This window comes from Cryptotermes secundus, unplaced genomic scaffold, assembly GCF_002891405.2.
Source record: "Cryptotermes secundus unplaced genomic scaffold, Csec_1.0 scaffold1072, whole genome shotgun sequence".
Taxonomy (NCBI): Eukaryota; Metazoa; Arthropoda; class Insecta; order Blattodea; family Kalotermitidae; genus Cryptotermes; species Cryptotermes secundus.
The window spans coordinates 267773-285067 of record NW_019735578.1 but is presented as its reverse complement, the minus strand read 5'-3'; the positions used below and the strand labels follow the sequence as shown (position 1 = coordinate 285067).

General features: G+C 43.3%; 1 protein-coding gene across 2 annotated transcripts in view; it reads left to right on the top strand.

The window, feature by feature from the left end:
• LOC111869684 (reversion-inducing cysteine-rich protein with Kazal motifs) overlaps positions 1-17295 on the top strand; it is a 286372-nt gene that overhangs the window by 92450 nt on the left and 176627 nt on the right. For both annotated transcript variants that reach the window (XM_033753512.1, XM_023861376.2), the window contains one exon: positions 11357-11409. Coding sequence is in view for 1 of the 2 variants with exons in the window: in XM_023861376.2 (XP_023717144.1) it covers positions 11357-11409 (53 nt within the window). In the remaining variant the exon portion in view is untranslated. The remainder of the gene's footprint in view (positions 1-11356; positions 11410-17295) is intronic.

Here is a 17295-nt window from a genome sequence, read left to right as displayed (position 1 = left end):
TATTTTCCATCACTGGTCCATATATTTTACGTATTATATTAGCACATTTGGACATACGGTAATAATTTTATTTTATGGTTAACTTTAAGTGTGGTGTATTGTAAGTAGGCTGAGAGTCTTATTATCTAAGTAGCGTTTCCGTTTCCACTGCCCAAGTGAGGTTTCTATTAGCTCAAGAGCGAGGGAAACAAAACCTCTACTTGAGAATGCGAAGGTTCTGCGCAGTAAATAAGCAACCACCCACATCAAGATTCGTGAATAAACTGGTAAACATGCCTACACGTTAACAAGAGATGGAATCAATACATCTCACGTGAATGTGATGTGACTTCAGGAGTGCCGTTCACACCGCGCGGCTTCTCGGAACCGATGCTGCCCGCGTCCAAGCGTGAAGAGACTTCTCGCTCACGTTACAGAATTTACGACGAAGTAATGTATTGTGTAATGCAGTACGCATCGAAGGTAGGCAGACGCACACAACATTTTTATCGGTAAATCTGAAAGGAAGAGCATAAATTGGAGGATAATATTAAAAAGGATCTCAAATAAACAGAAATATGAGTTTGTAGAGTTGATTCATCTGACTCACGACAGGGATCAGACACGGTAATGAACCGTCGGATTCAATAAAAGGTGCATAATTTCTTGGGCGTCTGAGCGAGTATCATCTCAAAAAGGTCCCTGTTGCATGTAGGTGGCATAAAAACAAAAGAAGCTCCGTGGTTTAAGTCCGCAAGTGAACTATACCGACCGAGCGACCGCCGCTTGTCGACGAAGTTAGTGCCAACTTTAGCGGATAGAGGGTGTCGCGTGGTCAGCGCAACGAATCCCCACGGCCGTTAATTTCGGGGTTCTAGACCGGAGCCTCGATTTCTTTGAAATAGCTCCTCAATTATCATCACGAGGCTGAGTGGACCCCGTTCCAGACCCACTACTCTGAAAATTTGGTAGCACCGGGAATCGAACCCGGACCTCTGGATCTGTAGCCAGGAACTCTGACCACTAGACCACAGAAGCGGTAATATGTTTCTTATTTTATAAAATATTTTAAAGGAACTTGAATCACGCCGTGTAGGCGAGCGTGTGTCCCCCTCCCCACTAATAACATTTGAGGAATAGACCGATATCACTGTATGCCACTCAGACTTAATACAGTTTAATTTCTTGCAGCAGTAGTACCAATGTGGTGGACATGCGAATTTCTGGGGTTGGAGCGAGATTGTCGCCGACAAACATAGGATATAGAGTTGGGTTGGCACTGGGAGTTTACTTATCTTTAGCCCGACGTTGCTTCTTGTCTAAAAGAGGAAATATCTGGAAGGAATTTGTGAGAATTGTTTTTTTATCTCTCTATTTAATCGGCTGAAACTTAAAAGTTTATGGAAATTGCATTTAAAAATTCAGTTCCTTCTTAATATAAATCACACTGCGTCGCCATTACAAGGATATGTCGGTTAATGTTGTTTATGGAAATAATCTGATTATTCTGAAACGATATGAAAATCCGTAAGTATTATCTGGGAATAATGAGGAATTTGTTCAGAGATAAAGCAGGTGTGCATACAGTGGATAGTGCACTTTAACAGTATATAATGACGTTAACTCATTAACATGTTCAGTTGGCTGCTTGAAATTTGGTACATACATAGGATTTACAATTGTTTTGGAAGTATACATTTCTATGTTGGATAGTAAGGCTTACTAACATGATGACATGAATCTCTGAAATAATATTGTCGCGTGCTGGGAATCCGGGAGGTATACTTCCATGGAATCGCAATACTAGTGGGCCGTTGCATGGGAATACCTTAAGCAACAAACGCGTTTTCCCGGAGATGGACAACAGAGGGTTCGTTGCATGACAGCGGCCGAGACCGAAGGCTTCTACATGGTGCGCTAAATTCCGTTCGAGACAACGTCATAAAAGTCCAACTTCGAAGAGACCATATAAACCAAGACCCCCGTGTGGAGGCGGGGTCGAATACCTCCACCGTGACCCTGCGAGTCGTGACTGACTGACTGACTGACTGACTGACTGACTGACCGACCGACCGACCGTCCGTCAGTCGCTATGTGACTTTGACTTTCACTTGACTTTGACTTGACTTTGACTTGACCAGACAGTTGCATGTAAAAGGACAGATCCGTCCTCTTGTCAGAGAGGGCGTCCCACAAAAAACAAAACCGTAACGGCGCTCGGCACCAAGACTTACTGACTGACTGACCGTCAGTCGCAATGTGACTTGGACTTGGACCTGGACCAGACAGTTGACAGTTGAGTTCTAGAAGTTACCGAGAACAGTTCAGTTTGTAGCTGACCTTAGAAGCGTAGCAAGTCTTCAGTTAGCTCCGAGGGAACAGGATACTTCACCGAGATTAGCGGTGCAAGCAGTAACTATAACAGTGAATCAAGAAACGCCTCACGACGTTAAGAGTGGACGTTAATTGTACGTGGAAGTGTAGAGGAGCTCGGCCAATAAACTTGTTCGCTAATTCCGAAACCGCGTGAAATTTCTTGTCGCGTTACCTAGGCAACACGCGACAGTATTTTTGTAATAATCTTACATCAGCGTTTATTAGGTGGGATCTGGCTCGATGGCTTTCTGTTTGATGTCTGACATTCCTTTTATCTATCTATGGCTCTACAGCCGTCTGTTGGACCTTGGCTGCTTTTTCAATTCCTTAATCTATACACTATCGGTAGACTCCTTGGACAGGGGATCAGCTCGTCGCAAGGCAGCTACCTGCACACAGGACAGCACAAACAGAATAAACTTCGATACTTCATAGCATCAGGAGCTGATGCAGGTCAGTAAAGAAGTAGTCGACAACTGAGGAAGGATGACGAAGAAGAGAGAGAGAGAGAGAAAGTGAAGAGTAAAAAAAAAAAAAAGGAAGTGAAGACCAATAATAAATTAGAAGAGAAAGTTACACAGCAGAAGCGGAAGAAGATAAGAAAAACGAAGATGAAGAGTCCTGAGTACAAATGCTATATAGATCAAATAATAAAGAGAATTATGTCTGTCTATCTGCTGTTTATTTAGCGACTCAGTGACTCACATTATATAGGTTAGATAGAAAGAGAAGAGGTAGAAGGAGGAGAATGAAGAGGAGTGTAAAGGAGAGGAAGAATAACAAAGAAGCATGAGTACAGGAAATGGGTCGTCCTGCTTTGTGTCATTGCAGACAAACTTGTACGTGTCTCGTAAAGACACGAACTGCTATATATCAGTTGGAATTGCGTTTAGCGTAGTGACAGCCATGCTGTAGTTAAGTTACCGGCCAGATGTCACCCGGGTTGCTGGCGTCCGCGGGGACAAATCGCCGTCCCTCCACCTGACGTGGCTGTTACCTCTGATCTGTGAAGCTAACATTCTCCTTGGAAAGAAAAAGCACGAACTTGTTACGCTGAACTACCGGGTTGTCCAAATGGCTTGAAAGTCTGGTGTGAACCGTAATAAATACATCAGGCCTATATTTGCACAGAGAAGGCAGGAACTCAGGAAACAGCTTCAGCATGTCCGCGGAATTTAAAATCATAGTTTCAGTCCAAGGAGATAAACACAGATCGGCCGCCCACGTAAAATAGAAATAGAGAAACAAACGAAAAAACAAATACAAATAAAATAAAAGAGAAAACTTGTAGACGACTTGAATTATCGGCCGAAATAAGCCATCTTCTGTGGTCTAGCTTCGTGACGGGGCGCGATTGTGTCGGATGGTGATTGGGGTGGCTTTTCATCAGCGAAAGAAAAGTAGACGAACGCGGTACGTTAGAAACTTTACTGTTATGCCTGAATTGTTCACCGACAATGCGCACAGCACAAGCTGCGACGTGTGGCAGTAAATCCGAAGGAATTGTTGCTGATGCTTCACTTGACACAGCTGGGTTATATAACGAGGAGTGGGCCTAGTCGGTATAATGACTAGCTACGGGCCGGAAGACCAAGAGATCGAAATCCTGGTAGGGTCAAGAATTTTGTTTTCTCCACGTCGTCCAGACCGGCTCTGGGGTCCACCCAAACTTCTATCCAATGGGTATAGGGGGCTTTTTCCCCTGGGGTAAAGCGGTCTGGGGCTTGAAGCTAACCGTTCACCTCCAACCAGTGCCGAGGTCAATATGTGGATCTATAGACCTACTCCCCCATACGCCTTCGTGGTGTAGTGCTTAATTAGTTAAACACAAGGACAACTTTAACTTATTCTCAAAGAAGTGAACCGTAACTCTATGCAGATTCATGCTATAGTGTCATCTTGTAGCTTGTTGTCATATTCATCTGGTCCAGAAAGTCTCTGATTTTGTTCGCTGCGTCACGAAAGCTCGCCACTGAACTCATCCGGGTAGTTGAAACCACTGTACATATCTATCTCCCATTGCTTCTTCGTTAATGCTATTCTAACTACTTCTCCATGTTTCTTACCTGGTTTCTTCCACTGGAATTTTCCATCTAGACTTATGTATTCAGTTCTCTTCAAAATATTAATAAACCCAACAATAAGCTCAGTTTAAATTATTGTAGAAGAAGTTCTTGGAAGAACCAATTGCCCAGTTTTCTGATATGACATAGACCGCGTTGAAAGCGACGCTTTCATCAATTTTTCTTTTGTTGCGTGTGTATGCGTTGCCGCAGTGATGATCTTACCGAACCGTTTCCTAGCAAAGATAGGTGGATATACAAACACAGACTGATGGGAGGGATTTATGAAGTACGCCGTTGAGATGCGCTCAGGTGCCATGATGTACGTTCCAAGTTTCATAAAGATTGTATCAGCCTTTCAAAAGTAAATGGCTTTTTTTTTTTTTTTTTTCAAAAAAAGGTAAGTAGGCTACAAATAAGGGGACGGTATTAGAACTTCAGCCGAACACAGTGCCCGCGCGTCCTAAGGCATGAACCATCTTCACCCTCTCGAACACTGGGATCGTGGGTTCGAATCCCACTCAAGGCATGAATGTCTGTGTTCGCTTATTCTGTGTTTGTGCTGTTCTGTGTGTGGGCAACAGCCTTGCGACAGGCTGATCACCCGTTCAAGGAGTCCCACCGACTATGTATAGACTTAAGAAACTTAAAAAAAAAAGCGTCCAAGGTCCAAAGGGCTGTAGAGCCATAGGGAGAGAATTAGAACTCCAAGAAAGAATTAGACGTTTCTTCTATACGGCTTGCCTGACGAAAGGCCTGTTACTGAAAATTCGCAGTTGTAAGGGCTAACGCGAAGAGGGAACGAATGAAGTGAATGAGCTAGTTTGGAGAACGGATCGGACTTGGACTTCTCGTCTAATCGAGAACTTATTTTGTTTTCATACTTAGCTCTACGATATCCATCTCCCAAATTGCGAACTCGAGAGATAAGTATTCGTAAGGCGATTATGCCTACGCGTTATTAACAGTAAACCTCTTATAGGAACAAGAAAATTAGATTCATTGTATGAATGTATTAACTAGTGCGACCAGAGATAATATCGATAATGCCAGAAACTAGAACTTGTACGTGTCTGCTGTTCCTAAAAGCCACTTTCACAATTAACGAAACGCAGTAGCCAGCATGTGTCCCACTGGAGACAGTTAATCTCGGGGCAGGATATCCTGGTAGATTCCGTGGGCGTTTTTATACTGGACCTTGGCTGTAGGAGTGAGTCAGCTCTGCTCTCATTTAATGGAGTCTGCTGTTGGGGTATCTCACCTCGTGTTCATATTAGAGGTTTTCACGGCGGCGAATTTTAAGTTTACAGCCCTTCGACTTTTAATTTCCGAAGAAAAGGTAAGATAAAGTTGTCTCAATGATTAATTAAGACATATGGGGGAGTGGAGGTACAGCTCCACCATTCTTGACCTCAGAACTAGATGGAGATGAATGGTGAGCTTCATGCCCCGACCGCTTTACGACCGGGGAAAGAGGCCCCAGTACCCACTGGGTGGGCCCCAGAGCCGATCTGGACGCTGTGGAGAAGAGAAAAATCTTGCCCTTGTCGGGAATCGAACCCCGATTCCTCGGTCGTCCAGTCGTTATGCTGACTCTCTTGAGGAAAAGGGACGTACGTATTTCTGTCCTAAATTATCGTAGCGAAGTCTGTGAGTTTAGCTCTGTACATTAAAACGATACGAGTAAAATGTGAAACTGAAAACTTTTTAATTGTTCCAGTCAGTCCCTTCTGTAATCTGCTCATTTATCCGTAAGTTTACGTACGCATTTAGATCGCTTTTTACGCGGTCCTTCTGCACTTGATATAGCAGAAAAAATTGTAAAAGTTACACCAACTGCTAAACATAAATTTTTGTGGAATGAGATACCTCCTCCTCTCGAACGCTGAAATCATAGGTTCGAATGCCATCGAGGAATGGAAATACGAATTTTTCTGTTTCTGTTATGTTGTGTAGGTAGAGTCTGTGTGATGTGCCGATCCCTCATCCAAGGAGTTCTACCAGTTGTCTTTTTGATTCATAGTTTTAGAAGTTAATCCAGAATTTGAAGGGGTCACAGGGTCCAATCCGTGAAGGTTAAAGAAAAGGAAGAAGAAGATACGCCCAAACAAAGTTCTCCTATGTGTATATCTGCTCGCCCCAGTTGAGCCGTCGACCGTCTCTTTGATCTACTGTCAGAGTTCCTGGCTAGATCCAGAGGTCCGGTTCAATTCCAAACAGGGCGAGTTTTCTCTCCACAGCGACAAGATTGATTCTCGGGCCCGCCCAGCCTCCTATCCAATGCGTACAGAGGTCGTTTTACCCGGGGGGGGGTAAGCAAAGCGGCCGGGGCGTGAAGCTGACCACTCACCTCCACCTAGTGTTGAGGTCAAGAAAATGTGACTATACATCCACTCCCCAATATGTCTTCATAGCATAATGCCTAATTAATTATGTACAGAGACAATTTTACCTTTACTTTATGGTGATGACATGTAGTTAGTCATTATTATTAAAATTTATCATAATAAATAAGGTATGAGATTTTGTATTGGATTGCAGTAGTAAAGATAAGAGGTAAAGTTGTCCCTGTGCTTAACTAATTAATCACTACGCCATGAAGGCGTATGGGGGAGTGGATGTATAGAGCCACATTTTCTTTACCTTAGCACTAGTCAGAGGTGAGTGGTCAGCATCACGCCCCGGCCGCTTTACTCCCGGCGAAAGAGCTCCAAGTACCAATTGGATAGGAGGCTGGGTGGGCCTTAGAGCCGGTCTGGACGACGCGGAGAAGAGAAAATTTTTGACCCTACCAGGACTCGAACTCCGACCCCTCGGTGAGCCAGTAGCTATACCGACTGCGCTACCCTGGCACCTGGACTGCAGTGGTTCAAGATAGAATCCAGGGGTGGGCTCTTGTGAAAACGGTGCTGAACATTCACATTCCATACAAAGCGGAAAAGTTGACCAGCTGAGCGACCTCCATTCTTACAGGACTGGATGTGTTGTATGAAGTACAGTAAAACCTGTCTTAAACGGAATCTGAAGGAACCAGAAAACATTTCTGCTGAAGCCAGGTTTCCGTTTAATAAAGGGTCCGTTTAAGGAAGGTTTTACTGTATATGGTTCGCAGAAACTGTTCTGCTTGAGAGGGTTCAGCCACACCGCGTACCGATGTACATCCATAAGAACTTCATTGCATTTGTTTGTTTATATTTCCGTCAGGTCTCTTGAGCAAATTTATATTAGCAGGTCTATTATTTGCTGTACTTTATTTGTGGACCATGATTTGGGAACACAGATAAGGTACATAATTCTGATCTGTGTCTGTATTTTTCTTTGGTGAAGGAGAACTCTCTCTACAGCGGACTGCTTGTATACGGTATCATTTGTTTTGTCAAGCGTTTGATGTCAGGCCATCAACTACACACCTAGTGGGAGGCCGAAAAGGTCTTGCCTACAGTTTGCTTTCCGCATAATGAAGGAGTAAGGTGGCAGTAAGGTCGTCTGTCGTTTGTTATCCCCATCAAAATGTTTAGTGGGTCTCTCTAACGGTCCCTGTCTAGTCGTTACCTTAACGACTTCAAACGTAACTGAGGACAGCGCAGAGCCAGCGTTTCAGATTCTTGCAGTGTTTGTAGTTGGGTTTCATACAGTTTGAAAGTGACAGCGAGATGGAACGCGGTAAACATGGGTTTTCTCTCCTTTTGCAGTCATCATGACACGATATTTGTCATATATTATTGCTAGAGTTTTATACAACAGCAACAGCCTGATATGCGTTATTTTCACATGAAGAATCTGTTAGTTTGGTGGACGTAGAATCGATTATGTACTTTTTCATGCCTGTAGACTATACTCGTATTTGATGCTCAGCCTGTGCTGAAGGTTAATGTAACGTAGACTGTCAGGCCGCCCCATAGCTCAAGCTGTTAGTCGCTGGCTTCCTAACGCGACGGCCCGGGTTCGATCCCGGGTCTTGTCAAGTGGGATTTGTGCTGGACACAGTGGCGCTGGGACGGGTTTTCTCCGAGTACAACGGTTTCTCCTGCCAATCTTCATTCCACCAGATTCTCCATCATAATCACTCGGGGCAGGCTACAATAGGTCAATCATTGGCCGCCGTGCCGAGTGGACCCAGTTGGACTCCACCCCCCACTAAGCGAATCGTAGACTGTCGAAAAGGTCATTGAACTGTTCATGCCTTGTAAGATTTGAGGTTTCCACGTCGGTGACAACGAAGAAAGCCGTCTTTTGGGATGTGGCTCCGTGTAGGTGTTGTGTTAACCGACGTTTCGGAAGAACGTATTTTTATACCCAGAAGATGGAGGCGCGATACGTTCCTCAGAAACGTCAGTTTACACAACACCTACACGGAGCCACATCAAAATTTTCATGTTCTTGTCTTCTTCAAGGAACGCAACAGTCGATAGATTATAGACGTATATCTTGTGATTTTACAGTTTCTAGCTTCACATAAATTGGGCGATGTCTGTAGCTGTTATCAGCCTTCACGCAACAATGAGCAATGATTTAGGGGAAACGCCGTGCTAAGCGAGTTACAGGAGACTAACAGGGTTTCAGGGGGAAATTCTTTGTAGATGGTGTTTTCTGTACTGGACACGTACTTCATGAAATTAAGGTCCCCGCCATATCGACAAGAGTCAGCAATGGAATATACACGTGTACGTCATGTTTCAACGCTAATGTTGTTTCAGGAGTATAAGCCTGCATGTGTCACACAACCGATGCGCTTTCAACATTCGACGACTGCTGGTGTTCCCACTTCTTGCTAGTTTGATGTTTATGTGAGAGTTAGTATTTATTACACACATCTGTGCACTTTTTTAATTGCTACTTATCATATCAGCGCCTTAGAATATAGAGTTTTCTTTATATAAATAAATACGGCATAAAGTCTGCAATGTTGTAAAGAAGTTCAACGTTCCCCAATGATCCACGACATGGGTTACTCTCGATCGCCTGCGACCTGGCGTAGATCTTTATATGTGTAGCTCAGTAACCAGTGTTACTGTCTGTCGTACGTCTTTCTTCATTAATTATTATATCGTGACATGTAGACCCATTGCTAGGGAACGACTCCGTAAACAAGCCCGCAACAAAATCCGCAACCAACAACAGACGAGAACCATTTCTAGGCAACCACCGCGATACACGCATGCAACAATAGAACCGGTGTTGCAAGAGATGTCTTCTGTGGGGTTCGCATATATCCATTGCTAGGCAACGGATGTGTATTTTGTGCTGTGATCCGACCCGAGGCTATGTAAAGACCATCCAAAAATAATTGACAGTTCACATACCCGTGTGGAGGCGGGGTCGAATACCTCCACCGTAACCCTGTGAGACGTAGGAGGCGACGGAAAGGGAAGTCTCAAATCTGAGATAGTAAAATATGGTCGCGAGTCCCAAGGGACTCGGACCCGAGGAAGACTGCGCTGGCAAGGACCAGCAGCGTATACAGAAGACACCCATCCTCTCGTCAGAGAGGGCGCCCCACAACAGATACAAGACCGTAACTGTCAAAGCTGGGGCTCGACACCTAGACTTACTGACGGAATGACCGACCGTTGATTACAAATTCCACTCACAAGACGATTTTTTCCTTCAGTTTGGAAGGACTTTAAATTAATCGATCCAGTTTACTGATACTCCTTCCAGGGGTCAGGTTTAACATTCTCGCTTTTCAGTATATCTGCTGGGTTATACCTCCGTGTAGTCCTTTGAAAATCAAGTGACGTTTCGGTCGAACATGTCGCCACCATCTTCAGGACCGAAGAAGAGCTTGCTGCCTGCTTCATGCTGGCTTCTTGCTTGGATTATAACATGTTTCTCTAAACGTTGGTGGACATGAACCGGACTAATGGACGTTATAACACAAAAGATAGAACTCTTCATAACTACCGGTGTGAGAACCTCATAACCTATTCAGGGAATAAGATTATTTATGCCTTAAAATAGCCTTGAACTCAGCTACCTTATTTTTAAATATTATTTATAAGAGGGGGCACGCGTAGCGTATAGTCCATTCGCGGAGACGAGACAGCGTAAACAAAGCAAACCCCGCGTCGCCACAGCTGACAGCAAGGAGTGGAGAAAGCGCGCAGTTACTTCAGTGTACTCACTGCATTCGGACGCACGTTAACCTGCATTCAGACTGAAGAGTGAACTTTAGACGCCCCTGCAATTGTACATGCATCACGTGATCGCTGCATGATTTCATTCAAAGAGCGAAGGAGATACCGCGTGCATTTGTTTACGAGGACTCTCTCGTTTCAGCGAATGGACTGTAGTTGGTTGAGGCACTATGCTGCAAGCCGGAAGGTCGCGGGTCCAAGTCCCGATGATGTCATTGGATTTTTTCAATTAACCTAATCCTTCCAGCCGCACTATGGCCTTGGGGTCGACTCAGCCTCTAACAGAAATGAGTATCAGGAATATTCATGTTGGTAAAGGGCGGCCGGCGCGTAGGACTTACAACCTTACAGCCATCTATGAGCCGATTGTCTAGAAAATGTGGGAACCTCAACATCTCACAACCCTATGGGCCTCCACGGCCTGTTACAGGGATACCTTTGTTTTGCTTTATTTTGCTTGTATTTCTGAGAACCAAGATCTGGAAGAACATTTTGCTCTTTGTGCAACTGGGGTTAATCTCTCAATTCGCAAATCTTGTATAACGGTTCATACATGGCAGACGATGTTCAGGTGAAGCCTGCTTGCACATGATTTCATCCCCCCAGAATGATACAAATTTAGGCTTACAGGTTGCTATTTTGAGCATAAACTGTATGGCAATACCTGATACGGCCTTAAAATAAACGTATTTTCAAATTCTTTTTTTTTCCTTATGTACAAATGTTGAAAGTTATCACGTAAGTTATAAAGTTATAAAGGGGAGCTTTTAGTTAAGTTTTTCTTGTCTCTTGTGTTTCCAGAAGCGACATGCTGCTCCAAAGCCACTGGGTCCTGTCGGAGCGCCTGCGAACAGGTAAGCGGCAAATTGAATTCCTTGACGTTTCACTCTTCATATTACAGCGCTTCGTGAGCCGTCCGTCGTTGGCGAGGATGGATTTTAGTTAAGAGGGGCATCAGTATACTCGCTGGAAGTTAGATCTAAAAGTATATTAATGCAGATATATTTCTGGACGTTATCCATCGTCATGTTTTTATTTGAAACACAACGTTTCGGAGACTGGATCCTGTCTCCGTCTTTAAGTAAAACCTACTCAGTCTCCGGAAGCTTGTGTTTTAAATAAAAGCAGGACGATGGATAATGTTCAGATACACAATAGTTGTATTGCTGGCAGTTGGTACACGTGCCTTCATTTTAGTTGTCCTCTCGTGTTTATCTTCCATCATGTTTGATTCGCCTTTTCAGCCTGTTTGCATACTTTTAAGGAGCAGTAGTTGTTACCGACCGTCCCTGTGATCTAGTGGTCAGAGTTCCTGGGTTTGATTCCCGGCGATATCAGGTTTTATGAGAAATAATGGGTCTGGAACGGGGTCCACTCAGCCTCGTGAGGATAATTGAGGAGCTACTTGAATGGAAAAGTGGCGGCTCCGGTCTAGAAAACTGAAATTAACGGCGTTGGGGATTCGTTGCGCCGACCACGCGACACCCTCTATTCGCTAAAGTTGGCACTAACTTCGCCAACAAGCGGCGGTCACTCGGTCGGTATAGTTCGCTTGCGGACTCAGGCCACCGAGTTCAGTTTTTTAATAGTTGTTACGGGGCCGCCATATCAGTATGTCTGTCTGTGTGCGTTCCTCACCTTTAATAAATTTTGAACTAATTGCAATTCGGTGTGATAGTCGTGTCACTGGAGCTCACCTGATTCTGGTTCCGCACCTTCAATAATACGGGCATACTAGCAGTGTGAACATTTGAGGGATGGACGAGTGTGGCACCACTTTGACCAATGCAAGGACCCCTACATTTTATGGTAACAGGTCTAGGAAAAGATTATAATTTTTGTTTGAATATTTTATGTAGAATGTGGAACAGTAACATGTTGACAAGATGAATCTGTACGCCTGTTTACCCACCCGTTTGGCAACAGTAATTAATTGACTGCTGGAATTGTCTGTGGCTCTACAGTTTTTTGTTGGACTTTGTCCGCTTCTTCAGTTTCTTAGTCCCATACATAGTCTGTAGTACTCCTTGCAAGGGGGATCAGCCCGTCGCATGGCCTATTCCTACACACAGGACAACACAAACAGAATAAACGCATACGGACATCCATGGCTTGAGTGGGTTTCGAACCGCGATCCGAGCGTTCGAGCGAGCGAAGACGGTTCGTGCCTTAGACCGCGTGGCCACTGTGATCGGCTGACTTCAGGAAATAGGCATCTGGAGAATCTGGATAATGTGGACCGATGTTTATGTATAAAGTACGAATATGGCAAACCTTTTAGGTTATAGGCCTATCCGACAACTTAAGAGGACGCAGGCAGACAAAATGATAATGTAACCCTATCATCACTTATAAAATTAAGACAGTGCCCTAATTATACTTGTTTTCTTCGAGTCGTCCCTGTAATTTCAGCCAGGGTTTGAACTCGTAACGTCCCGCAGCTGTGAAATAGATCGTCAGTGTTTAATTACTTGCGTTTCGCCTATATCGTGTCACGTGATGAACTTCAGGGGTTCATCGAATATCTACTGTATCAGCTCACCGTTCCATCTCTTCTGTTGGGTTTTCAATAAAACTGCACAGTGGGGGTTAGTTTGAAACTCGAATTGTTTTTGGCTTCATAGTTAACGAACTTCATGGGTTTATTGGACCGACAACACTAATTGGACTTTTTTTTTTTTTTTTGCGGTTCCCAATATAAGTACGTCATGTTCACTTAGTATGGAGATTAAATTTCCAAGTGGATCAATACGCATGTGCTGTACAAGTGAAGTGTCATAATTTAAAGTAATTGCCCATGTATGTCTGTTAGTAACAAGTTCGCACGAACGTCCAGTGCAGATGTAAGGAGTGCAGTGTCCTGATAACATTTTGTGAAGTTTGCCGTGACGTTGAAATTATTTTTTTTTAGCCTGCTTCTTTTTATAACGAAAGAGCGACTGAGGAAATGGTAATATCCTTGTATATGTCTTTCTGATAATTTATAGATTGAAATATTTAAGTAACATTTCTTTGGAAAGCGATGCCTTATGAATGTACTCAACGTCAGCTATTTTAATCATTTTGTAAATAAAAGTAAGTAAATGTATCCCTGTAACGGCCCGTGGAGGTCCATAGTGTTGTGAGATGTTGCGGTTTCCACATTGTCTAGACCTAGGGTCTCCAAACTACGGCCCGCGATGTTATTTTATCCGGCCCGCGAAAGAATTGTGCAGAAATGCGCCAATTGAACTAAGTTTCCAGTGAGTGCTGGTAAATGTGATTCCGAGCTTATTGACCTGACATATTATACTGCAGTTCGATGGCTTAGCTGTGGAAAGGTCCTTTCGCGCTTCTTTCAGCTCAGGAATNCTTTGTTCATATGCTATACTGTGCAGAGTTGCATAAAAAGGATGAAGCAGAATTTCCTTCCTCATTTGCAAATATAGTCATTTCAGATTTGAAGGAACAATTTCGGAAGCGAATTCCTGATTTGGATATCAGTGCTCAGGAAATTAGATTGTTTCAAAATCCGTTTGACTGGGATGCTGCAGATGTCCCAAGTCAAATTCAAATGGAAATTATTGAACTTCAGGAAAATTATCATATTAAAGACAAATACAAGGAAGGAAATGTGACCGAATTTTATAAATTTCTGAACTCTGAGCAATTTCCAAATTTAAAGAAATTTGCTTGTAAATTTATCTCCATTTTTGGGACGACATATCTGTATGAACAAACTTTTTCCCAGATGTAGTACATCAAGTCGAAATACAGGGCAAATTTATCCGATGAACACTTAAAGTCGCTACTTGTGATTAGCGTTTCAAAATTTGAACCTCAATTTAATCAGATTTTAAGAATGCAAAAAGATTTCCATCATTCACATTAATTGTTTTATTATAATTTGTGATGAAAATATGAGCATTTTCTGCTACTGTCTGTTGTCATTAATATACGATAATATATTCTCGCGTACCTTCTATTTAGCTTATGAAATTCTGTGCTTTCAATAAAACTCATATACCTAGAGTTATTAATTTCTCATTTTGTCCGGCCCGTTGAAAGTGCTGAAATACCTAATGTGGCCCGCGGTTCGAAAAGTTTGGAGACCCCTGGTCTAGACAATGGACTCATACATGGCGGTGAGGTTGTCAGCCTTACGAGCCGGCCGCCCTGTATCCCCAAGAATATTCCTGGTACACATTTCTCTTAGAGACTGAGTCGACCCCAGGGCCATAGTGCGGTTGGAAGGATTAGGTAAATTGAAACAAATCCAGTTACCTCATCGGGATTCGATCCCGCGACCTTCCGGCTTGTAGCATAGTGCCTCAACCAACTACGCTACACAAGAATTCATTTCGTACCTCACAAGAAACACATTACGTCTCCACAACAAAGACCAACCGGTTAATGCTGATTAGGGAAACAGGTGCTGTTTATTGTGAGAACCATACGGAAATCACAGGTACAACAATCTGTGGGCAGAATGCAGAGTTTTAGGATTGTAACATGTAGTACCGTCGCTATGCAACGATCGCGACAGGGAACATGCGTTGCTGGGTAACGCTCACAACGGTAGAACGGTGTTTTCTATGTGGTCCGAACCGCGATCATTGCTATGCAACGGCGCGGTAAACACACTTCCTCAACAATAGGCTGTGTTTTCTGCGTGATCCGTTCCGAGGCTACATGAGTCGACCAGCCGAATTCAGTTCAGCGAGTGAGTGCAGTACAGTTAAGGGTTTTATTTTACTTATTTTAGAAATAAGGTACGGTACATTACTAATATATACGGTTCCTCCGGTGTAGGCAGTCTTTATGCCTCTGACCTCTCCGTCAGACAAAGAAGCTGTACAATATGATACATATTTTGGCCTATGTTAATTTATGTTCAGAATTATATCGTCTTGCTCACTGTGCTGGATATCATTTCAATTCCCATGTGAGACTGTGTTTCTTACTGCACCTACTGAATGGTATAGTCGAGGTTTCAAATACGGAGAAGTTTGTTGGAATGCTTTATATGCGGCGTAGAGTCTTACCATGCATCTTAACTCCGTGGTAACTTTTTCATCTAAAGTATTAGTGAGGTTCTCAGTTTTAATCTTGACTGGAAATTGGCCACCCCGGTTGAAGCTTTCTGTCATTTCTCTCATTTCATCCAGGCGACTGCTGGGTTATTCTGTAATAGGTCACGACCTCATCATATTTGTTACTTCATCTAACCGAGCAGATTGATTTAGTGATCACGCTATAGACTTTTATTTACGAGGTACCAGGTTTGAATCTTGGTCGGATAGAGGGACGTTTCGGCACATTGTAATCTGGATGCTGACAGAGTCATAAAATAGCCCAAGACCCTAGAGGGCTGGCCCGACAGAGATTTTCATGGGATCTCTGTCTAAACAACATTAGTTCACAGCAGGCTTCCAAAGTGTGAAAGCCCTTTATGCGCAATGAACTTCCGTGCTCCAAACATACTCCCCGGCACTTCTCAAGCCTCTAGTCCTGTCCGTCAGAAAGAGACAGACAGACAAAGAGCACGTTTCGCAACTGTTTAAGAAACATTAATTTTTTTAACGTTCCAGCATTTTGTTTTTGTTTTGAAAACTGAAGCTCTTTTTTTTTTTGAGAGAGAGAGAGGGGGGTGATGAATTATCATCATATGTATGTTGTCGCCTATATCTTGAGCTGGGGAGAACATCTTTCGGAATTCATTGACATTAGCGACTTAAGGCTCGCCCTGTTGATATAGAAGCCTTCTGTAAATATTTGTATTATAATAGATGAAAATAATTGCCTTTGTTGCTATCTTCGCAGTTCCTAGAGTGAAGTGCGTTGACCTGCTCCAAATGCCTGAACCCTGTTATTAATATGTCAATCTGTCTCTTCGTGGTTTGCCACCGCAATAAACGCATTGGCTGTGTTTTGAAATTAGTAATTGCAATACGCAATGCAGAAAAGTATCTGTATACTGAAATATTGGTTATTTGGCCTTTTTTTGTGATTCTGGGTGAATTAGACATATTGTTTCAATCGAATATATGTTCCTTGAGATTTCTTGCAAATTTTCGTAACAAGCTTATTTTTACGGCAACGAGTATAGGTTCTGTATGGGTGTGAAACTTTGTCTCTGACATTAAGGGAGGAACATAGAGTGAGGGTGTTTGAGGGCTGCTGAGGAGAATATTTGGATCGAAGAGAGATGAAGTGACAGGAGGTTGGATAAAACTGCATAATGAGGAGCTTCATAGCTTGTAATCTTCTCCAAGTGTAATTAGAATGATCAAGTCAAGGAGGACGAGGTGGGCAGGGCATGTAGCACGAATGGGGGAGACGAGGAATGCATATAGGATATTGGCGGGAAAGCTGGAAGGAAAGAGACCACCGGGAAGTCCTAGACGTAGGTTGGTGGACAATATTAAAATGGATCTTAGAGGGATAGGATGGGATGGTATGGATTGGATTGATCTTGCTCAGGATAGGGTCCAGTGAAGGAATCTTGTGAACACGGTAATGGACCTTCGGGTTCCATAAAATCCCGGGAAATTCTTGAGTGGCTGCACAACTGGCGACTTCTCAAGAAGGGCTCAGCTCCATGAATGAGTTGATATGTTCCTTGATGTAACTGCGCTGCTGCTTCTACGTGGGTTGTATAGCATCGAATATTAGAATGGTTGTTAATTCTAATTTGAAAATAGGTGTAAATAGATAGGGATGTATTTACGATTTTTTCCTTAGGGACAGTCTTACTTCAT